This window comes from Peromyscus californicus, unplaced genomic scaffold (assembly GCF_007827085.1).
Source record: "Peromyscus californicus insignis strain IS unplaced genomic scaffold, ASM782708v3 Scaffold_17__1_contigs__length_78620276, whole genome shotgun sequence".
Classification (NCBI taxonomy): Eukaryota; Metazoa; Chordata; class Mammalia; order Rodentia; family Cricetidae; genus Peromyscus; species Peromyscus californicus.
In genome coordinates this window covers 36,035,614-36,059,826 of record NW_026294469.1, presented here as the reverse complement: position 1 = coordinate 36,059,826, position 24,213 = coordinate 36,035,614, and the positions used below count along the sequence as shown (strand labels likewise).

Below are 24,213 nucleotides of genomic sequence, written 5' to 3'. Positions count from 1 at the left end.
AGTGTATGTATGTATGTAGGTATGTATGTGTGTGTGTATGTATATGTACATATATACACAAATGACCTGACTATACATGTATGTATGTATGTATGTATATATACAATAAAAATCAAGAAATGGGAGCCAGGTATGATGTATTATACCTAAACTACCAGAACTTGAGAAGCTAAGACAGAAAGACTGGTATAAGTTCAAAGCCAGCGTGAGGGACAGAATAAGACCCTGTCTCAAAACACACACATACACACACACATACAGAGAGAGAGAAGAAAGTGAGAGTCTAGAGAGTGTGTGTCTAGAAAGTGTCTGTGTGTAATATCTCCTAGTCAGGAACACTAAACGGCAAGGTGCTGATGACCTCTCCAGACTCGGTGACAATGGCGTCATAAACCCAGCGCCGGTTGCATCGGCACTCAGGCCCGCACTTGTTGGAGTTGCACTTGGGACAAGGGTAGAAGCAGCCCAGGCAGTTCTTCTCCAGGCAGTCACACAGGTCCATGTCGTTACAGAGTAGCCTGCCGCTTTTGTCGTACTTCCTCATAACTCTGCAAAGAGAAAAAATGACATGCGATAGCCCTGCTGTCCCCACTGTGGTGAAGAGACTCCTGCACAGCTCCATCACGTGCATGGCCCTTTGACTCTCAGGGAACAGCATCCTGGAGGTTACCAGAAACAGCCCCCCCACCCCCCATACTGAATGGCAGTGATGACTTGGCACAGCCAGCCAGTATGTGCAGCCAGGCTTGTTGCTGAGAGCAACTTCATTGTCTGTGGTAATATACTGTGTTCCCTAATAAAATCTGCCTGAAGACCAGAAGACAGAACAAGCCACTAGATTGAACATAGCAGCCAGGCAGTGGTGGCACACACCTTTAATCCTAGCACTTGGGAGGCAGAGATCTGTCTGGATCTCTGTGAGTTCAAAGCCACCCTGGACTACACGAGATTGATTCGGTCTAGGAGAGTAAACAGAGCCAGGCAGTGGTGGCACACACCTTTAATCCCAGTACTGGGAAGCGCACAGGCTTTTAATCCCAGGAAGTGATGGCTGGGTAGAGAAAGATATGTAAGGTGTGAGGAGACAGGAACTAGAAGCCTTTTCTGGATGAGGAAGCTCATTTGGCTAGAGGCCTATCAGTTGAGGCCTTTTCAGGCTGAGGAGTCCTAGAGGTAAAAGGTGGCTTATTGCTTTGTCTCTCTGATCTTTAAGCATTTACCCCAATATCTGGCTCTGGGTTTTTTACTAAGACCATTTAGGAATTTGTGTTACAGTTGTCCAGCATTTCAGGGGCATATAATCATCCATCTAAGAACACTGGAATAGCTAACCAAAGCTTCCTGCTACAAAAGTTTTATATTTCCTTTAAAATAACATATTGATGGCATTTTTCTGTGGGGGCCTCTGTAGACACCATGGCCAGTATAGTGCTGATCTGTGTGAGGCAAGAAGAAAGTCTGATTCAATAATCTGTAGCCGGTGTTGGTTCAAACTTTCAAAGTCTGACACCAGGCAGTTTATTTTAGGCATATTTAAGGACAGGACAATTTGGAAAAAAGTTTCCTGGTGTAACATAATCCCATGTGCACAATACAGTTTAAGGCATAATTAACTACATTGGAACTCTTTTCAAAGTACATGTCACTTCTTCCATGAAGATGGGTTCTATAGATAGACTACATGTGTTATATTAAGGGCCTAGGGAGGATCTGGTGTGTTCTCTGTCATTGAGATAGTGCAAAGATCACTAGGCTATAAACCACCTCACAGTCCTGTTTATAAGGGTCTGCAGGGGCCAAGTGTGGCCTGGCCATACAGAGAGTGCAGAGGTCTCCAGGCTATTAACCACACCCACTCTCAGCCTTCTGAGTGGAAAACAGGTATACATGCCTTCCATCAAAGAGACAACCCTGCACGTTTAACAATCCTGCTTTCCCTAGTGCTTATCTGTGAGCGCAAGGACTTCATGCCCTCTACACTTTTCTACTAATTTTATAATCTTTTTCTCTCTGAAAAGTACTCTAGCAAAAACTACTACATTTATTAATGACTCAAGATGAGGACTATCAGTTACTACACCATAATCATTAAAGGGGAAAAAAAAAGAAACTATTGGCAAAGGTTCCACATGTCTTTTCTTCTGTTTCTTTATGACTATTCCCCCCCCCCCCTACTGTGGACAGAAAATGTAAATAACTGAGGTGGCACCAGTCTGCATTGTAAGGCCCTGGGGAAGGCAAAATGCTCAGTGCCAGAGGGCAGCACTTCAGACCTTAGGTCCCCACACTTTCTCTGTCCACCTCTGCAGCATGCCTGCAGTGAAAGACTTTTATAGGAACTTTACCACCCACTCAAAACCAAACCACTTTCAATATAACCTTCAAAACAGATCTGCTTGAAAACCTTGGGAGTAGCTTATATATCTTACCACTATGAGCTCCAATGACTGGCATTTCACTCATGCGATCACAGTGGGCTGTGGAATAATCCTTCTGTACACTGTGACTATGTACTACTCTCATTGGTTAATAAGAAGCTGACAGGCTGGAAGCCAGGCAAGAAGTATAGATGGGACAGCCAGATACAGAAGACTCCGGTAAGAGGAAGAATAGAGTCAGAGGAGTCATCAGCCAGACACTTGACGGAGCAGGAGATGAACGTGCCATGTTAATAAAGGTACTGGCACATGGTAGAGCATAAATAAGGAATATGGGTTAACTTAAATTGTAAAAGCTAGTTAGTAATAAGCCTGAGATACTGGCCAAGCATTTGTAATTAATGTAAGCCCCGGTGTGTTTATTTGAGAATGACTTCAAGACAGGAAAACTTCGCCTACAATAGTGGGTACCTCTGCATCCTTTGTCCCCAAGCCTAATACCTCCTCTCCTCCTGTTCAGTTGAAGTAATTCAGTTTCTTCCTTTCCCCCTTTCCTAGAAAAGTAAGAAAGGGTGAGGAACTGCCTCGTGATCACACATTAGCTGGAATGCCTTCTAATTAAGATATTTTTAAAATATATTTTAATTTATCAACATTTTGTTTATGGTTTAATATGTATACATGATTTTTAAAATTATTCATATATGGGGCTGGAGAGATAGCTCAGTGGTTAATTAAGAGCATATAGCCGGGCGGTGGTGGCGCATGCCTTTAATCCCAGCACTCGGGAGGCAGAGCCAGGCGGATCTCTGTGAGTTCGAGGCCAGCCTGGGCTACCAAGTGAGTTCCAGGAAAAGGCGCAAAGCTACACAGAGAAACCCTGTCTCGAAAAAAAACAAAAAAACAACAACAAAAAAAAGAGCATATACTGTTCTTCCACGGGACTGGAGTTCAATTCCCAGCATGCACCTAGGGTAGTTCACTACTACCGGTAAGTATATAGTGTCGGGGTATCTGATACCTCTGGGCTCTGTGGGCACCTGCACTCACACACTTAATTAAAAATAATACATATAAATCATTTGTGTGTGAGAGAGAAATTATAAAATAATTTTGTTGTAATGTCACTTTTCCTTAATGAGAATTCACTGAAATTTTATTTTAAAAGCAATTTTATAAGATCAGCATAAATCATACCATATTTTATACATAAAAATGAGAGGAAACTATAATCAGGATATATTATATGAGAAGAGAATCTATTTTCAATAAGAGGGAAAAATGAAAAAATAATAAACACCATCCTTCCTACACATCAAATTTTCAAACGTGTATGCTCAGTTTTCGCTCCTTCTGTTTCATATAAACCATTTAAAAATTTATGTGGATGTGTGAGTGCCATCTGTGTAGAGATCCCCTCCCTGCAAAACCAGAAAATGGGGTCAGAGTCCCTAGAGCTGGATTTGCAGGCAGCTGTGAGCTGCCCAAGGTGGGTGCTAAGTACCAGCTCAGGTGCTCTGGAAGAACAGGAAGTGTTCCTCACTGCTGAGCCATCCCTCCAGTTCCCTGCAGGGGAACATATTTTTTTCCCTTGTCATGCTGGAGTTGGAAGCTAGGGCCTTGCGCATGCTAGGCAAGTGTTCCATCACTGAAGAGTTACAACTTCAGGTATATTCCAATGTATTAATAGTCCTTATATTTATTTTTGAATATATATATATTTTGAATCTATCCCTATGGTTACATTATTTTTTCTTTTAATGATACTTCATTGTTATATTTAGTCAACTTTCCTACTAAAGGTATTTTTTTAGTACAAGGCCCTTAAAAAAAAAAAAAAGGTGATCTTTAATGTGAGACTTAGATTACCACCCACCCCCCAACCCAAACACATATACACAGTTTCCCAAAGCAACAAGCTGACTTTGAACTTGGAATCTTCCTGCCTCTGCATCCAAGTGCTGGCACTCTAGGTACAAGCCATCTTGCTCTCAACAACATTGCCTATTTCTTAAAGATGCTAACATCCAGACATATGGGATCTTAAGTGTACTACAGAAGAGATTTTTGAAATCACAAGATGTAACTTTCAATTACTTTGCTTTAAAATCAAGGAGAACACATGCGATTTTTAACCCCATAAATCAAATAGGTCATAACCTTACTTGTGCTTCCCAGAAAAATATTCATTCATTTTCGACATCCGTGCTTTTTTTTTCTGCTGCCTTGTTTCAGGGTTAAAATCCGCCACCTGTGGTCCAGGGTTTTGAAATGCCAAGCATTTCAACTGCCGTTCTATCTGTTGCTGTGAAATGAAGAAAATATTTAAGTAGTTTCATTCATTTTTCATTCTTTCAAAATAGGCTGCCTATAGCTCTTATCAAAAGAGCGTGGAAATGTGTTTGATTCATAAGGAAAAATCAACAGTTTAATCTGATTAAGTTTCTAGAGGCGATACATTCTCAAATTAGGCCATTCTTTCTAAATACAGGGTATAAAGTGCAGATAATGAAAATGTGGAAGAAATCAAGAGAGAACAGTAGACTTGTTTATACCTGTAAAACACCTGCCAGCCTTTCAAACCTGATGGGGACAAACACCAGAACTGGCTTTTTCCTGGGCATAAGGACACAGCAGTCGTGATCCTCCCTCAGCCACCACAGAAGCAGCTCATATACAATGTCAAAGCCGTGAGAAGCCGAGGCACACATCCTCCTCCTTGGCCAACTCCAGCCTCTGGAATGGGTCTCAAAACCATTGCCTGTCCTGGGCTGCACATGCCCTCAGGCTTGCACATAGACAGTGCCACTGAGGGTTCACTCTCAATTAAAGCCAGATTTGAGCAAGAAAAATCTTGCTAGGACTACTTTCTGGATGTTAGGGAAAACTCCCAAAAGTCTTTGTTGGGGAAACTTTTGTATTCAGAAATAAAACGGGGCCTGATTGTGAAGACAAGAAACAAGACCCTTCAACCAAGACATGATGACGTGAGACTGGAAAGATGGCACAGTGGTTAAGAGCTCTTGCAGACGATGGAGTTCGACTCCCAGCACCCACATGGCGGCTCACAGTCATCTGTAACTCCAGTTCCAAGGGTCCCAAGAGCCTCCTCTGGCCTTTGCAGGCACCAGGTATACACACACACACACACACACACACACACACACACACACACACACACACACACACAAACACTCACATATTCACAAAAATAAAAAGGTGACTCTTAGTTATTGCTATCATTGCTTGTTTCTTTGATACCAGTCCCACTCGACAGTAGGCCAGCCTAGAACTCACTATGGAACCCGGGCTGGCCTTGAACTTGTGGCAATCCTCCTGCTTCAGCCTCTCAAGGGCCGAGGTTACAAGTGTGTGTGTGCCCTAGCCAGTGTGAGGACATGTTCTAAGTATGTAACACATGTCACAGGAAAAGAAACATTCTTCTGAAGAAGTTCAGAAGAAAATAACCTGGGTAACCCAAAAGCACACTGGCCAAAGTCCACTGGAAATGTAATTCCTAAAAAACCAACAGGACACTTTCAATGTAACAGATAGGACTTTCGCAGCTTAGCTAGCTTAATAGTACTCTAGGTATCTACCTCGGATATTAGAAACATTTCCTTAAAGTGTCATCTTGATGGGGGTACACTGGTTTGTTTTATAGACATACCCTATGAAACAGCTCTACACTTGGGTATAGCTATGAAAGCCGTAAACCCAGCACTCTCTAGTCCTGCAAGAAGTTATATAGCAAGAAGCCAGGAACAAACAGCAGATGAGCCAGCTGCTGTTCAAGTCTTGTCTCTGCCAATCGTAAACTGTGTACATTGAACAAGTTCTTGCTTCTCTAAGCCTTAGCGGCTCGTTTTTGTAAAATAAGGTCATTACTATCTTGTGACAAGACTTGGGTGAGGTGCTATTGTAAAATAAGGTTATTACTATCTCGTGACAAGACTTGGGTGAGGTGCTATTGTAAAATAAGGCTATTACTATCTCGTGACAAGACTTGGGTGAGGTGATATACATAATGCATTTAGAACTATGACAGGGTTAAGAACAAAATGCAAATGTGTTAACTAAATAAAAGACCTGACTTATAGTGGTATTTGCTCTGCCCATGACCTTGGGTTATAGGGCCCGAAGGAGGCGGTGCTTCTTGCTGTCCTACTGTCCTACGTGACCCCTTAGGAGGAAAGGGAGAGGGGTCATGAGACCCTTCTCCCTGGTTCCTGCTTCCTGGCATGAGCCGACTGCCAGGTGGATTCGCTCCCGGTCAGAACAGAGGACGACTTCAGCTGTTTACTTGGTTCTGTATTCATGAGTGTATTTCCTCAATTTATACCCTAATAAATTCCCTAATAACCTTCAAGCAAACTCCCGTGGATATCTCGCTTTACTGACTAGATTCTTTTCAAATATTCCATTGTGAGGACAAGACTTCATTACATGGATCACTAGGCTAAAAGTAAGGAACACAAAGCAAAGAGGAAATTCGCCAGACAATGCCAAATGCTGAAGAGCAAAGTTTTCTCATGAGGTGCTGATGTCTGACCTGCCGTCACGTCCACAGCCATCTCAGACGCCCCATGCTAGAGGCTCAACCAATAACCCGGAATCATGAAACCTGCGTGCTATACCAGTTGCTTTTGTCCAATCTGACTGCTTTTCTCTGGAAACATTGGATTTGTGGATTCTTCTTGAGTGGAGCTGTTCTTATCGGACGGTTCGCTCATTTGGGCCACTAAAAAGGCAATGGGAAAGAAATGAAACATCAGTATCATACATGTCCGTGTTTCATTTTAGGATTTTCTTTTGATCTCCTTCCAAGCTGTCTTTACATTCAAAGCCAGACTACAGGGGAAAGTCCCTCTTAACCGCCTGCATCTTACTCCCCACAAACATTCTAATGATGTCTTTCCAAGTGCCCCGATGAGAAATCGCTCATACTTTTTACCATCCTCAGTATCATGGATGGCTCTGGAGCAGACAACACTGAAGACCAACCCTCTTGTTTAGGAAGAATAAATTATTCATTCTTTTCCCTTCATGCTTATTCTCTTGGGGTGGGGGTGGGAAGTAAGATATGCAAAGACCATACATACATCCCTAGTAACTGTAAAGCTTATATCCATTCTCATGGCTTCTGCTAGATCCAATTGGCTTAAGGGCATGTCTATGGGGATTATCTTGATTTTGTTAATTTGAAGCGAGAAGCCATCCATTATGGGTGGCACTACTCCCTAGGCAATAGATCCTGAGCCGTGAAAGAGGAAAGAAAGAAAAATGAGGGCAAGCATGCATACAGTCACTGCTGTCTCATCCTTGACTATGTATATAATGTGACCCTCAAGCTCCTGCCACTGTGACCTCCCTACAGTGATGAACAGACTCTATGTAACCTGGACCCGTAAGCTAAAGTAAAGCTTTTCTCCCCTAAACTACTTTTGTCAGATTATTTTATCACACAACAGAAAAATCCCGACCATGCCCCCACTCAAGCTTTCTGATGTATTTCTAATGCAACTTCAGCTAAATGCTAGTCATCGATTTTTTTTATAACAATCGGTTTCTAAAATGGCTGTGATTTAATTAAAACCACTTCAGCAACGCATCAGGATGTTGCTATGTGTGCATCATCTCTTTGCACCTATGTGGGAGACTGATCACAAACAATGTTGATCATATGTTCACGGTGCAGGGCTGGTCTGTGGCATTCCAGAAGAAAAGGCTACACTACAGAAGATACTTTCACAATCTCGGTTGCTTTCCTCATCTCTCAACAGTCACCAGGCTGATCACAGGTTATTTCTTCCAAAGGAACCCCGAGTTAACTCTGTTCGGTTGGTTTGGGCCATTTGGTATTAGCTCTTTGTTGGCTACAGAAGACCTGTCAGTGGGTCTTAGTTAAGGAAATGATGCTGAATTTTCTTTCCAATATATATTCGTCCTTTGCATTCTTTATTGGATAATCCATCTAAAACACAACAGGGACTACAATGTGACCAGTGGTAGTAGACATGGTGGCAATACATTACCCTTTACCAAGATGGCAGTTTGACTAACTTTTAGACAGGTTTCTTTCTGGAATTTCCTTCCATAGAGCACTTGCTTAAAAAATGAAAACCTGGCAATTAGAAACATGTCCTTCGCCCTTTGGCATCAGTCATTTCAGAACAGAACTGTCCTTCTCAAAGACCTGGAAACCATTCATCTGAAATGTAGTCATCAGGAAGCAGCATCTTTTCTTCCATTCTACATGAGCCAACAGGAGTCTAGCTTTGAACAAGGATAACTATCAAATGCAAGTGTCCCTGTCACTGAGAAAAACATCTGCAAACTCAGAACTTACTCATGGTCCTTAACACATCCTACTTTCCAGCATTCCTGTGTACCCCAAGTTTCCCAGTACTTTTCTAGTAGTATATCCCACTCACTAAGAACCCTTTCACCTTCTGCTTCAAGGGAGTTGAGTTCAAACTGAATTTTGGTGTTTTTTTTTTTCAGTAGACTTGAACAGTCTTCCTTGTATGTTTAAAAATGGCCTCCATGTTTGTCAACAAATGAATGGGTAATGTGGTATATATACACACGATGGAGTATTATCCATCCACAAAGAAGAATAAAAATGTGTCATTTACAGGGGGAAATGGGTGAAATTGCAGAACATAGAAAGACAAATATCAATAGGTAAGTAAAGAGAAGGAAGAAAAGCAAGAAGAATAGAAAAGAAGACATGACATGAAAGTAGATGAGAGAAGGATAAGGGAAGGGAGTCAGAGGAGAGAGAGCAGAAAAGAAAAAGGAAAAGGAAAAGGGTTAATAGATTGATCCATTATATAAATATCTAGAGAAATCCAACAGTAAAGTCCATTCATTTTACTATTAAAATAAGATTATTTTTAATGAGGAGGAAACTTAAGAGCAGAGGATTGCACTTACTGCAAAGCAATTTATTTCTTTGACACTCACATGCAAATTCAGATTTGTTCAAACAGAATGGCAGATTATTTTCCAACATGTGTGAAGACAAAAATCATGTGAAGCTATTTTAAAATCATAGAGTCCCTGCTGAGTCCAAGATCACCCAGAGTTATAAGAAAGAGTCCTCCTAACTGTATAATTATAAACTCTCTATTACAATCCCATTTTAGGGCATTATGGAAAATATCAGAAGAAAATGAGATATGTTTCCCTACCCAATCTGGTCATCTCACCTTAGAACTGATACCCATACTCTCTTTTCACTCCTGTTCATAGGACACACTCTAAGTATGTTTATGTCCCTAAATAAGAAGTGTTTATCTTATTTCTGCTGAAAGATCTTAGTGATTCCTCTCTGCTTCTATCCTATGTCCCTGGCATATCAGTGAAGGTCCCTCATTGCTGTCTCTAACAAGATGCCTAGGCTCAGCACCCAGCACCTGAGCCAACACTCACCTTCACTGCCTCAGCTGACTGTTCTCCCATCTCTCCCTTAACTGAAGCCTTTCACTTTGAGCCCTGGGTCCTCTCCAATCCAACATGCCATCCTGATTCACTACGATTCCTTTCTCTCTGGGCCTCCATTTGTGGGTGGTTGTTTTCACTCTTTGCTCTTACTCTTGGGGGGGTCCTGCCACCCAGCTCCCAAATCATATATGGACTCTTATTCTTACTTATATATAAATGCCTGGCCTTAGCTTGGCTAATTTCTAGCCAGCTTTTCTTAACTTATTCCATCTACCTTTTGCCTCTGGGCTTTTACACATTTCTCTATTCCTATATATCTTTTCTTTCCTTCTTATTCCATGTCTGACTATGTGGCTGGGTGGCCGGCCCCCTCTTTTCTTGCTCCTTGCTCCTTTCTTTCCAGATTTCTCCTCCTATTTATTCTCTCTGTCTGCCAGTCCTGCCTATTCTGCCTCTCTTGCCTAGCTATTGGCCATTCAGCTCTTTATAGACCAATCAGATGTTTTAGATGGGCAAAGTAACAAAGCTTCAAAGAGTTAAACAAATGCAACATAAAAGAATGCAACACATCTTGCATGATTAAACAAATGTTCCATGGCATAAACAAATATAACACATCTTAAATTAATATTCCATAATATTGATTAGGAGCTACTTATAAAGGATGTCCAAAAGAAACCCCAAACCCTCTATTTTCTTTACATAATAAATATTCTTCCTCAAAGGAAAGATTTTTAAAAGATGTTTCCATAGGCAAGAGCTTTTCCTGAAATACTATGGAATTTAAAGTGCACAGAGCTAATTGATTTCTTATGAAACTCCTTCACTCAAAGCACTTTTGCTGAAGTCACTCATGAAATTTGGGTTCCCATGAATACTCTAGGGGGCAAGGTTGCTCTTTTGAGGTCTTATTTTCATTTTGTTGCTGTGATAAAATACTCTGACAAAAGCAACTTAGGGGAGAAGGGGTTTATTTTTAGCACACAGGTCCAGGTTAGATACTGTCTATTAATGCTGGGAAATCAGTTACAGGAGCTTGAGACACTGTATCCATAATAAAAGACAATGAAACAGGAATGAAGTGTGCAAGTCTGCCCTCATTTTTCTCTCCCCTTTTACAGTTCAGAATCCCTTCCCTAGGGAATGGTGTCACCCATAATGGGCAGCCCTCTCACTTCAACTAACACAATCAAGGTAATCCTCCACAAAGCATGCTCACAGGCCAACCTGATCTAAACAGCTTCTCACTGAGATTCTCTCCCTGGGTGATTCCAGAGTGTGTCAAGTTAAACTGATTAAATTAAAACTAATCATTACGTGTGCCAGATAAATAAAAATGGAATTATAATACAATTCCACCAGGCACTAAATTGTAATTGGCCATTATTACCAGCCCAAAACATTTGTCCCAGGAAAGTACTAAAATAGTTAGAACTAACTCTTTTTCCCTTGGATGACGTTCCTAAGGTAGAAGTTTCTAACCAGACAGTACAGAAGGTCTTTGAATATAAATAATTAAATTGTACATAATTATGTCCACTAACTTCTAACCGAAGTTCTGTCTGCCGATGCAATTTCTGACATACACACACAAAATATTAGGAGCCTCTTCCAAGAACCTGCTGTCACCATCCCCACCATCATGGTGTTGGAAATGAAGGCTCCCAGCTCAGGATTGTTCCAGCTAGGGAAGAAGCACATTCCTAAGCATGGGGCAGGACACATAGAAAACCCTGAGTTATTATATTTGACTAAAAGAACACAAACTCAGTTTGACCAACATTGTATTTTGTTCTAGCACCATTTCAGATGAATTATGCAAGATCTCAAACACAGGCCAAGTCCAGGCAAAGAGGCTTCTAGACTCCTAACATAGACTGCTGAAGCAGAGCCAGCCCAAGATTGGTCAGTATAGGAAAGAGAACAGGCTCGTCACATTGTAAATGACCTAATTCACTAAGCTCATTGGGCAGGTCAGCAGAGAGATTACTGCAGAGAATACTGTCTTCCTGCAGGTAATAGTTCCTTGCTTTACATTCTGATGCAAACTCCTTTATTCAACTTAAACAGGAAGCCTGGGTTGCTCTAGATGCATGCTTGCCTGAACACTCATTCTCCTTCGAAGTCAGTTCAGTTTTGTTTGTTTTTATTTTCAAGACAGGGTCTCACTATATAGCTCTGGCTTACCTAGGATGGCCTTGAATTCACAGAGATACATCTGCCTGCCTCTGCCTCCCGAGTGCTGGGATTAAAGACCTGTACCACCACCTGTACCACCAGTGCCCTGAAGTCTCCCTTTTCTTATTAGACTATGTAGCCTCTCAGATTTGGCATTCCTTCATTTAACTGTACTTGCTAAAGTAATTATCTCCAAATAAAGTCACAGTGGAATTTGGTCTTCAACTCACTTACTGATAATTCAGTCCATTACAATTGAATTTACTCATTTAAATTAACTTTTTTTTTTTTAAAGCTACATTAGACTGCTACTGTATAGTTGTATTTTTCTCTAGCACTGAACTAGATCATCCCTTCTTAGGTGGAGCGTCAGATGAAGCAGTGGCTTTTATTCCTGATTCATGGTGGCTAAATTATCCATGGTGGATAAGCAGCGTTTGCTTTTAAACCCTGACAAGCTGAACACACTGCGGAAGCTTCGGGGACTCTCTTACCAGGGAAAGGGACTAACCCAAGTCTCTGTCTTCATGTTCCCTCTGAGGCACAGGCCACCAAGAAAGCTGCAGACAAAATAACCCACACTTTAATCACACTCATCTTTAGGGTCCCCTGGCGTATTACTTTAGTTGTGCCTGGGATGAAACCCCCTGAGAAGAGCAACTTAAAGGAGGGAGGGTTTATTTTTGCTTACAGTTCAGAGGGATACGGCCCACTGTGGCCGGGAAGTAAGTCCTTAGGAATGGGGGACAGCTGCTCACGTGTATCTACGATCAGGAAGCACAGGAAGTAAACAGGAAGTGGGGCTAGGCTATAAAACCTCAAGGCCCGCCCCCACTGACTCACTTCCTCCAGTGAGGCCCCATCAACTAAAGATTCCGCAACCCTTCCAACAGCCCCATCAGCTGGGGTCTACACGTTCAAACACGTGAGCCTCGTGGCGGGGAGAGGTTAACGTCAAATCCCCTGGAGTTAATTTTAGGAAAGCTGATTGTGTCTTGTATAGGAACGAAGGAGTATTGTTTAGCTCTGTCGCAAAGGCATCTATCTGCAAGTCACCAAAGCAGGAAAAATGTTTGGCTCAAACGTTAGCCCTCTGCTTTCAAAACTCAGTATCAGATAAAGCCGTGTACTCAGAGACACTATCTGTAAGAGTTCCCTGCAAGCTCTTTAGAGGTAAGAACTGTGCACACATGCATACAAAAAAAAGGGGGGGAACTATTTCTTCATCTCATTCTGCCATTAGCCTCGGTTTCTGTCCTTGCTAAAAATACTACGCCACTGCCGTAATTGACGGGTGTCTGATTCCACGAAGGGCATTTTTGGAGAAGGCGGTGCCTGTGGTCAATTAACTGACTCCCTTGCTGATGCCTCCCAACTGAGTGAGCTCTTTTCAAAGCCACAAAACTGCTTATTAATCCCCTTAAAAAAAAAATAGCAAAACGCATCTATTGTCATGTGTTCATAAGAATTAAAAGTATTGAGCTGCGTTTGGCGTCTTATCTCCGTAATCCTAGGATTTAGGAGGCTAAAGTAGGAAGCCTGTCTTGAGTTTAAAGCCAGCCAGAGCTGCACAATACAGTTAGCTCCTGACAGGCCTGGGTTACAGTGTGAAATGCTCTCAAAAGAAAAAGAAAAGAAAAAAGAAAACAAAGGTAAATGTAACCTTTTGAGCCTGTGGTTAAATAAACAATTCTAGTTCTTTAGAAATAGCTGTACCTACAGATAACTAGAGATACTTTTGGAGCTATTGTCTGTACCAAACACACATACACAGAGGGTTGGGGGGAAGGGAGGGAGGGGAAAGAAGAGAGAGAGGCAGGGGAGTTCTTTGGCTCCATATAAAAACACACCTAGTTATTTAAAATTATTTGAAAGTGTACTTAGCAGAGACTCTGGCAATCAAAGAGTAGAATGTTTCCACATGCTTAGTGTGTTTGCAATCTTGCATCTGTTCAAAACTGCCCCCCACCATCACCACCAAAATGTTGGTCCAGATCAGTGAGTGACAGGTTACCAGCTGCAAGGACCCTCCCTATTCACGAAGTGGACCTCTTGGATTCTGCACCCAGTGCAAAATTCAATGCAGTGTTAAGGATTATGAAAGACAGAGATGCGTTTGCCATGCCCCACAGATAGGAGAGGAAGACTCTGAGGAGACCAGAGGACAGGACCGTTTACAGCATCATCCCCATTTAATAACCCACAGAACCACTCATCTCAGTGCTCAAGCCTGGAGGGCCTTCCTCCCAGCTCCCAACAGCCCTGTAATATTTATTAGATTTCACTTCATTTGGTCCTCCACTGCAGTAAAGGAACTCGGATTGTCTTCCACTCTCAACACATAAACTGGGCAGTGTGAACTCAGAGTGAGCACTCTGTGCCCGGCGTGTGCCCTCTCTCTCTGCCTGATCTGCATTGTTAGTGAAGTCCTGTTCAAAAGACCTGCCAGGTTTATTGCTCCCTGCCTCTTCACGGCGGTTACCTAACCAAGCCAAAGTAGTAGTTGGTAAACGGAAGCACACATACCTTTCAGGAGGCTAAAGAGAAGGAAGGAACACAGGAAAGAAAGAGAAACTGTTTTGTCTTGCTTCCTTTGTTTTGCTAGGAAACCATAGAACTCTCAGGGGAAAGATCATGAAGTCTCCCAAGTGTCTCTACAATTTAATGCTTGTGTAATCGTGGCTGGGGACGGGGGTGGGGGTGGGGGGGGGGGGGGGTGGGGGGGTGGAAGGTGGAACACGGGGACAGAGATGTGTCAACTCTCACACTGCGAGTCCGTTCTAAAGCCCTCTGAGGTCAGAAAGTCATAACACATCTCTCCCATCTTCCATTCAAAATAAGCAACCGCTCAGAACCCAAGTCTCGGCTCTCTAGCCCCCATTTTGCACCACAGCTTCAAGGGTTTCACAGTCACGTCTAATTCCTTTTTGTCTGTTTTATACTCCAGTATAAGTACTTTAGTATGGACATATTTCTAACGAAAAATCATGAAGGAAAAAAAAAAAGTGTCTCTAGAGAAAACGAACCCATGTTTATAACTGTGTCTAAGAAATGCGTTAATCCCTAAATTACCACCCTCTAAAGATCATCTTCTGCCACCAGGCCTCCAGTATTGTATTGTGAGTCATTAAAATCACTTCCCTGGCAGCTTAAACCTAGCCCTGTTCATTTATGAATTATAGGGTAAAAAACACTACCTCATTCCTAGCTACTTTTACTGCAAGGAAAGAAAGAAATTATTGGCTACATGAGCTTGGAGTCGTCCGACAACGGAGCAGAACCTTCAGCTGGTCCCAGAATGAGCTCTAGTTGACTTGTGCTTAATATTAAGACAGACGGTGCTGTACTCCCAAGGAATGTGTGCATAATCAAATGTGTGTTCTACTTGGCAAGTTATGGACTGATGAACCTCAGAGCAGGTGAAAGCCTTGCCAGATTGTCCCAGAATCAGTTACACTCTGCAAAAAAACAAACTTTGGCCAAGTGTGGCTTTCTTCTTTTTCTTTCAATTAAGAATTTTTTTTATTCATTTTATATGCCAACCACAGATCCCCCTCTCATCCCTCCCCCCACTCCCCTTTCCAGCCTTCCCTGACAACCCACCCATCCTCTCCTCTGAAAAGGTAAGGCCTCCCATAGGGAGTCAGCAAAGACTGGTACATTCAGTTGAGGCAGGTCCAAGCTCCTCCCCGCTGCATGAAGGCTGTGCAAGGTGTCTCACCATAGGTAGTGGGCTCTAAAAAGCCTGCTGGTGCACCAGGACTAGATCCTGACCCCACTGCCAGGGGGTCCTCAAACAGACCAAGCTACACAACTGTCTCCCATATGCAGAGGCCATGGAGGCTTCACAGCTGTTGGTCTAAAGTTCATAAGTTCCCACTAGCTTGGTTCGGTTGTCTCTGTAGATTTCCCCATCATGATCTTGATGCCCCTTGCTCATAGAATCCTTCTTCTTTCTCTTCAACTGGACTCCTGGAGCTTGGCCTGGTGCTTGGCTGTGGATCTCTGCATCTGCTTCCATCCGTTACTGGATGAAGGCTCTATGATGACAGTTAGGGTATTCACCAATCTGATTACTGGAGTAGGCCAGTTCAGGCACCCTCTCCACTATTGCTAGTAGTTTAAGGTGGGGTCATCCCTGTGGATTCCTTGGAACTTTCCTAGCACCAGGTTTCTCCCTATCCCCATGAAGTCCTCCTCTGTCAAGATATCTCTTTCAATGTTTTCTCACTCTGTCTCTGTTCCAGCTCAACCATCTCATTCCCTTATGTTTTCACCCCCACCTCCTACCCTCCATTAGCCTCCCTCATCCTCAGTTTACTCATGGAAATCTCATCTTTTTTTTGCTTCCCAGGGTGATCCATAACAGGATCTTCCTTGTTAGCTAGCTTCTCTGGAGCTGTGGGTTGTAGTCTGGTTATCCTTTGATTTACATCTAGTATATCCACTTATGAGTGAGTACATACCATGTTTGTCCTTCTCAGTCTGGGTTACCTCACTCAGGATGATATTTTCTAGTTCCATCCATTTGCCTGCAAATTTCATGATGTCATTGTTTTTTTTTTACTGCTGAGAAGTATTCCATTGTGTATATATAACACATTTTCTTAATCCATTCTTCAGTTGAGAGGTATCTAAGTTGTTTCCAGGTTCTAGCTATTACGAATAACGCTGCTATGAACATAGTTGAGCATATGTCCTTGTGCTATGATTAAGCATTCCTTGGGTACATGCCCAAGAGTGGTATCATTGGGTCTTGAGGTAGATTGATTCCCTATTTTCTGAGAAACCACCATACTGATTTCCAAAGTGGCTGTATAAGTTTGCACTCCCACCAACAGTGTAGGAGTGTTCCCCTTGCTCCACATTTCCTCCAACATAAGCTGTCTTCAGTGTTTTTTATCTCATTGGCTTTCTTCTTATGCAGTCAGCAGAAGGTGCACTTTGCTGCTCTGACCATACAAGATGCAACAAAAACACCAAGGAAAATCAAATGTGGTTGGCCAAGTTCAAAAGCAGTAAGTACTTCAAACTAGGCAGAGGGAAATCTACTAGAGGGAAAGAATGCTAGCCAACCAAGAAAACTGCTAAACACAGAGTTTTATTAAAAGGTTAAGATCCCCCCAAACTGATGATGCACAGAAAGTCATTAGGGCATACAAAATAATTATACTATATTATTTCTAATTTTTTTAAAGCATACTCTAACACAAATTTTAAACTGACAATATTTCTTGACTAGTTGTGTATCTTGTTGCTATGACAAAATTCCTGGTGTTCTAGTTACTTTTCTATTGCTATAATAAAACACACTGACCATAAGCAACTTGGAGGAAGAAAAGATTTACTTGGATTGCACTTCCAGGCCACAGTTCCTCATTGAGGGAAGTCAGAGCAGGAACTTGAAGTGGAAACCGTGGGGAACTCTGTTTGCTGGCTTACTCCGTGACTCACTCACAGGCCCAAGCTTCGCTATCATTCTTATATAGCTCAGGACCAGCTGTCCAGAAAATAATGGCACTACACACAGTGGGCTGTGCCCTCCTCCATCAATTACAACAATCAAGACAATCACTCACAGACATGTTCACAGCCCAACCCAATAAAAACAATTACTCAACTGAACCCTTTTTCAGGTGATTGGGGGCTATGGGATAGTGACAGTTAAGGCTAACTAGGGCCCCTGGCAAAAGCAACTGAATGAAGAATTTATTTTGCATTATCATTTGAGGAGATCGATTCCATCATGGCAGAGAAAACACGGCCATAGGATTGGGAGGTTGCTGGCCATATTGCAATATACTGGCTGGAACAAGAAAGTAAGTAGGATGTGAGGGAAGGCCACAGAACCTCAAGGATCAACCCCAGTGACCGACTTCCTCCCGGAAATCTCCACAACCTTCCCAAACAGCACCAGCAACTAGTGTTCAAATGCATTTGCCCGTGGAGGACATTTCACATTGAAATCACTTAATAACTTCCAAAAACCTTCCTAGCATTTCTCATAAAGATTTCAATCTAGTTTTAAGAGATGGAATGGTATTTTTTTTTCAGCACATCATTAACTTTGTGAGTCTAGAATTCATTGTCCTTCCATATAACTTTAACAAGTAGATTTATTTCTTTTCAGGTTTCCTTGGCTACGCTAGTCAGTAGAATGTAATACAAAATTGATTGCCTTTTCAAATGAATGATTCACCTTTTAAAACTCTCTTCAGTTTCCTTATTAATTCCCAGACAGCAAAAACCTTAATGTTTATGAATTATATTAATTTATTAGATCAAGTTATAACTATGTATATTAATTTGTAACATGTACTGTACTTTAAAAACTCAAACCTGTTGCCTAAAGTTGCAAAACACTGGAATACACACATAGGAGGATGGTTAATAAACTATGGTACACACATATATGTATGTATGATAAACATAGAATCATATGAAAAAGGAATACAGAAGATATCATGAAGTGACATTGGGTGACGTAACTCAGCTGGTAAAACACATGCTATATAATAAGGACTCAAATGCACACACCCACCCAAACACATACACCACATACCTACACACCTACCCAGAAATATATGTGCATATATATATATATATATATATGTGCATATAGTAAATTTAAAAAGTAACATATGAGGTATATTAACTCTACTAATAATCCTCAACTTATAATAAACTCCCCAATCAATGCAAGTGAAGTTTAAGATATTTTAAGTCCAGAATGCATGTTAGGCCACAGGTGTAGCTCAGTGGTAGAATACTTGCCTAGCATGCACAGGTCCTTATGTTTAGCCACTAGGAGTATCACCAAAAAAGAAAGAAAAGAAACAAGACAAGACACATGTAAACCACTGAATGTCATGTCTAAGAGGATATTGTAGACTGTCAAGTTTTCCTTATTTGTGACCATGTGGCTGGCTAGGAATTGTAGCTGCCTGCTGCTACTCACTGTCAGGAGGAAATGTCATACTAAGTGTCATTAATTTTGGAAAATATCAAAATACAATTTTTAAAGTTGTTCCCTACTGGATGTGTCTATAAAAACATTAGAAATAGCTGAGCATGGTGGTGCAGGAGGATCCCTGTGAGTGTGAGGCCAGTCTGGTTTACACGGCAAGCTCCAGGACAGCCAGGACTACATAGAGACCCTGTCTTAAAAAAATCTAAACACGAGCGCCCGGAGATCCCATGTCTGTGTCTTGCTTCAACAGTGTTTGGACGGAGCACACCCAGGGCCTCCCTTTGTTAGCGTCCAGCGGCTTCCCAGTGTCTCCAGTCGCAGCCTCTGGGACCATCTCCTCGCAGCCTTCGGCTCCCAGGACCAGCCAGCACCGTCTCTTCGTGGTTTGCTCCATACTGCGTATCAGCCATGAGCTCCCAGGTCCGTCAGAATTATTCCACCGAAGTGGAGGCTGCAGCGAACCGCCTGGTCAACTTGCACCTCCGGGCCTCCAACAGCTACCTCTCTTTGGGCTACTATTTTGACCCGGATGACATGGCTCTGGAGGGTGTCGGCCACTTCTTCCGCGAATTGGCGGAGGAGAAGCGCAAGGGCACCGAGTGGCTGCTCAAGATGCAGAACGAACGCGGAGGCCGCGCACTATTCCAGGATGTGCAGAAGCCGTCTCAAGATGAGTGGGGTAAATCCCAGGAGGCCATGGAAGCTGCCTTGGTCCTGGAGAAGAGCCTGAACTAGGCCCTCTTGGATCTTCATGCCCTGGCTTCTGCTCGCACAGATCCTCACCTCTGTGACTTCCTGGAAAACCACTTCCTGGATGAGGAGGTGAAGCTCTTCAAGAAGATGGGCATGCCGGGCGGTGGTGGCGCACGCCTTTAATCCCAGCACTCGGGAGGCAGAGCCAGGCGGATCTCTGTGAGTTCGAGGCCAGCCTGGTCTCCAAAGCGAGTTCCAGGAAAGGCGCAAAGCTACACAGAGAAACCCTGTCTCGAAAAACCAAAAAAAAAAAAAAAAAAAAAACAAAAAAAAAACAAGAAGATGGGCAACCACCTGACCAACCTCCTCAGGGTGGCTGGGCCGCAGCCAGCACAGACCGGTGTGCCCCCGCCATCTCTGGACGAGTACCTCTTCGAGAGGTTCACTCTCAAGCATGACCAGGAGGCGTCACCTTCCAAGGGCCTCCTCTGCTCTGCACCAACCAGCCTCAGGACCTTCACCTGAACCTCTAGGCAGCTTTGTTAACCGCTCTGGAGCCCCTCCCAAGTCTCGGGACTAAGTGAAAACAAAGCATTTTGAAATAGAAAAAAAAAAAAAAATCTAAACACAAACAAATAAAAACATTAGAAATAGCATTTAAAACCTTTAAAAAATAAGTCAAAGAATCCTAAGTTAAATAATTGTAAGTCACAATATTGTGTATATTATCCTCATGTGAGACAAAGGGAATATAAGAGTATTCCCATATACTCCATAGGATATTTGTTGTGATTGTAATTAAAAATCCACTCACTTTGAAAGCCATGAACTGTCACTGTTTGTTTTCTCTCTTTTGCTCTTTGCTCTTTTGGGGGGCCCGCCACCCAGCTCCCAAATAAATCACACACGGAGGCTTATTCTTAATTATTATTAATTAATATTAATTAATATTTAAATATTCTTAAATATTATTAGTAATATTGTTTCTTGCCAGCTTTTCTTAACTTTAAGTGATCCCATCTACCTTTTGCCTCTGGGCTTTTTCCTTTTCTTACTTCTGTAACCTTACTTTCACTCTTACTCCATGGCTGACTGTGTGGCCAGGTGACTGGCCCCTAGCGTCCTCCTCTCCTTGTTCTCTTACTCTTCTTTTCCTCCTAGATTTCTCCTTCTGTTTTTTCTCTCCACCTCTCCTTTCTCCTGCTTCACTATTGGTCATTCAGCACTTTATTAGGACATCAGGTGTTTCAGACAGGCACAGTAACACAGCTTCACGGAGTTGAACAAATGCAACATAAAAGAATACAACATATCTTTGCATCGTTAAACAAATGTTCCACAGCATAAACAAATGTAGCACATCTTAAAATGATATTCTACAACATTGACCATCCAAGGGACCACAGCAACACACTCTACTTTTATCTTCCTAAGTGTTCTAACGTCTCCCTCAGCAGCTACTGAATAAGCCAAACTTCTCTTGGAAAGATCCCCATGAGAATCATCATTATTGCCTGGGTTCCATTGCTTCAGGCTTGCCGCAGCTGTTGTTTGATTAAGGTACTGTGAAACTGTAAAATAGAAAAGATGCACTTTCTGGTGGCAACCACTATGAAGGTCTGTAAGTGCATGGGGCTGAGCCAAGACCAGTAGTTGTCAGATTGTTGGAGACCATCAAGAATATTAGTAATTGCTGCTCTTCGAAGCCTTCGCTTGGCAAGAGGTAAAAGACAAGCCATGATTCCTTTGCTCTCAGAGCTCCCAGGTCTGCTTCCAGGAGTTATGGTATCAAATGAGCACCGGGCACCCATCACAAATGTTCGAAGCACTGTTGGGCCAGAAGCAAGAGTAAAGGGACTGTGAGTTGCTCGCAGGAGAAGAGAAACAAACAAACAAACAAACAAAAGCTCCCCAAAGTACATCTGAAAGCTCTTCTAAATCTAACAGGCTAACTCCAGGGATTGATGAAGTAGAAAAGGCGTTGACTACTGGGTGAAGGGCTTGCTCCAACCATAACCAAGTGTAAGGAGAAGTCTATGTGTTGCAGAGGGCTCAACATGGGCTGAAACTCAAAGTGAACTGGGGTAGCCTTTGTGTAAGGATGTAGACTCCAGGATGTGGCATTCCCAATGATGGGAAGAGGGAGGCCAGCCACCAGGCAGACGGAATAAGACAACCAAGAGGGAACAAGCAGAAGTGTGTAAGTTCAGGACCTCCAGCAGATCCCTCCTGGGAAATCCTCACATGGTTTTAATAGTTTCCAACCTGAACAGACTACTGTAAGTGAATATGACAGACAAGCTAACAGTTTTTGAAAATGGAAATTTTTACTGTACTACTATTTTATTTACTATTACAGCAAATACTCTACTAGAAATGTAATTATTATGCTAGTGTTACTAATTGATTTACCAATATCATGGCATCCTTATTATTACATGAAATATTTCCCATTTCTAGAACACAGTTGTATTTGCTATAACCCCAATTTGTTCCTTTTATTCTCTCTTTAACAAATACCTTTTGTTGGTTGTTCAGTGAAAACTATAGCTACCTGGTACATTTTTTAAAAGCCTTGCTTTCATATCTATATCTATGTGTGTATATATATATATGTATGTACATATACATATATATATTAATTTGTGTATAATTGTTTTGCCTGCATGGATATCTATGCACTATGCGAATGTCTGGTGCCTGCAGAAGCCAGAAGAGGGCATCTGGTTCCCTGGAATCAGAGTTATGGATGGCTGTGAACCATTATGTGTGTGCTGAGGATTGAACTCAGGCCCTCTGCAAGAGTAACAAATGCTTTTAACTGCTGAGCCATCTCTCCAGCCCCCTAACAAAAGCTTTAAAGCAGACATCTTTTTTGAACCAGCAATTCCTCCTTAGCAAATTTATTGTAAAGATGAAGATCTTTGCAAAACTTTAACTACAACATGAAGTTCTGTGTTGATGATAAATTGTAGAATTACTAAGTCAAGAAAGTAAAAGACAATGACTTTGTCAAGAAAATATGTGACCTTATAAACGGCTGTGATGGTTGGAATAAGAATGGCCCCATAGGCTCAGATGTCTGAATAATTAGTCATCAACAAGTGCCACTACTTGGGAGGGATTAGGAGGTATGGCCTTGTTGGATGAAGTGTGTCACTGAGGGTGGGCTTTGGGTTTTTTTTTTTAAATGCCCAAGCAAAGCCCAGAGTCACTCTCTCTTCCTGCTGCCTGCTGATCCAGATGTAGAACTCTCAACTACTTTTTCAGCACCCTGTCTGCCTGCATGCAACATGCCCCCCATGAGGTTGAGAATGGACTAAACCTCTAAACTGTAAACAAACCCCATTTCAATGCTTTCTTTTATAAGAGTTGTCATGGTCGTGGTGTCACTTCCCAGCAACAGAACACGACTAAGACAATAACTAAAATGGTACTGGGAGTTTGTATATGCTTATAGGTAAAAGTGCTACACTTTATTGATAAGAAAGAAGATATAAGAATGTAGAAGGTTATAAATGTTTTCTTTGTGTCCCAGTTTGGTAACTTTTTTTCTAGGAATTTAATCACACCTTCCAATTCTCTAACTTATTGTCACTTATTTGCCCATAATATCATTGTGCTGTCATTTATGTCCTCAGTATCTAACTCTTTTCCACCCCTCATACCATTTACCTTCTCTCAGACATTTCCCATTCTAAAAAGAAAGAGCTTTTTGGCCTTCATCTTTTTTATATTTCTATGTTCCACATCTTCTATAAACATTCAGAACATTTTTATATTCTGCTATATTTTTGATGCTCTGCTCTCTTAAGATAGATGCTTAGTTCCTTGGTTCTTGTCCTCTTCTCCCTAGTAAGAAATTACAAAAATAATCATTGCTAGGCCTTGCCTCTGCCAGCCCTACTCTTCCCTCTCACCATATCTCTCTTGTATGCATAGAATAAATATGTCCAACAGATGGTGCAAAAACCATAATCCAGAATAGAGGTTTTTTTCAGTGGTAGAGGTGGAATTGGGACCCTTGTGCACTGAAACTAAAATATCTTCAAAGTAAAACAGAACCCTCACCATTTCAAGAATTCCACATGTTTCTGTGTGACCAGGCCTCAATCAAAGTGTCCACTGTTATGAACTTATCATCACTGACAGTAAGATGTATTTCCCTATTGTTCTACAGCCAAAGAGGAGCCCTTCCAAAGTGAGTATGGAGCAGCTGGGGTAAGGCCAGAGGAGGCTTCAGAGTAAGGTGTCTGCATATCAGGATAGCAGGAGCAAACAGGAAATGCAAATTAAACATTTCAAGATGAGATCCCATCCCAGTCAGGATGACTTACCATCATAAGACTAAATGACAAATGGTGACTAGGATGCAGGGAAAGAGGAACATTTATACTGCTAGTGGGAATGTAAACGGATGCAGCCACACTCAAAGTCAATATGGAACGACCATATGTCTCAGTTATACCACAGTTTGATAGATCCCCAAAAGATGAAGTCAACATACTGCAGAAATTCTTACACATCCATGTTTATACTACACTG

The 24,213-nt window shown here is 42.0% G+C and overlaps 1 protein-coding gene and 1 pseudogene across 1 annotated transcript; one reads left to right on the top strand and one right to left on the bottom strand.

Annotated features, from left to right (window-relative positions):
* Positions 1-325: 325 nt before the first annotated feature.
* On the bottom strand, positions 326-7,111 carry Arl14epl (ADP ribosylation factor like GTPase 14 effector protein like). The gene is made up of 3 exons (XM_052741453.1): positions 7,016-7,111; positions 4,544-4,683; positions 326-548 (listed from the first exon to the last, which is right to left on the bottom strand). The coding sequence occupies exons 1-3, from the start codon at positions 7,109-7,111 to the stop codon at positions 326-328; spliced, it is 459 nt and encodes a 152-aa protein (XP_052597413.1).
* A 12,272-nt stretch (positions 7,112-19,383) lies between these two features.
* Positions 19,384-20,193, top strand: LOC128113086 (ferritin light chain 1-like; annotated as a pseudogene).
* Positions 20,194-24,213: the final 4,020 nt, after the last annotated feature.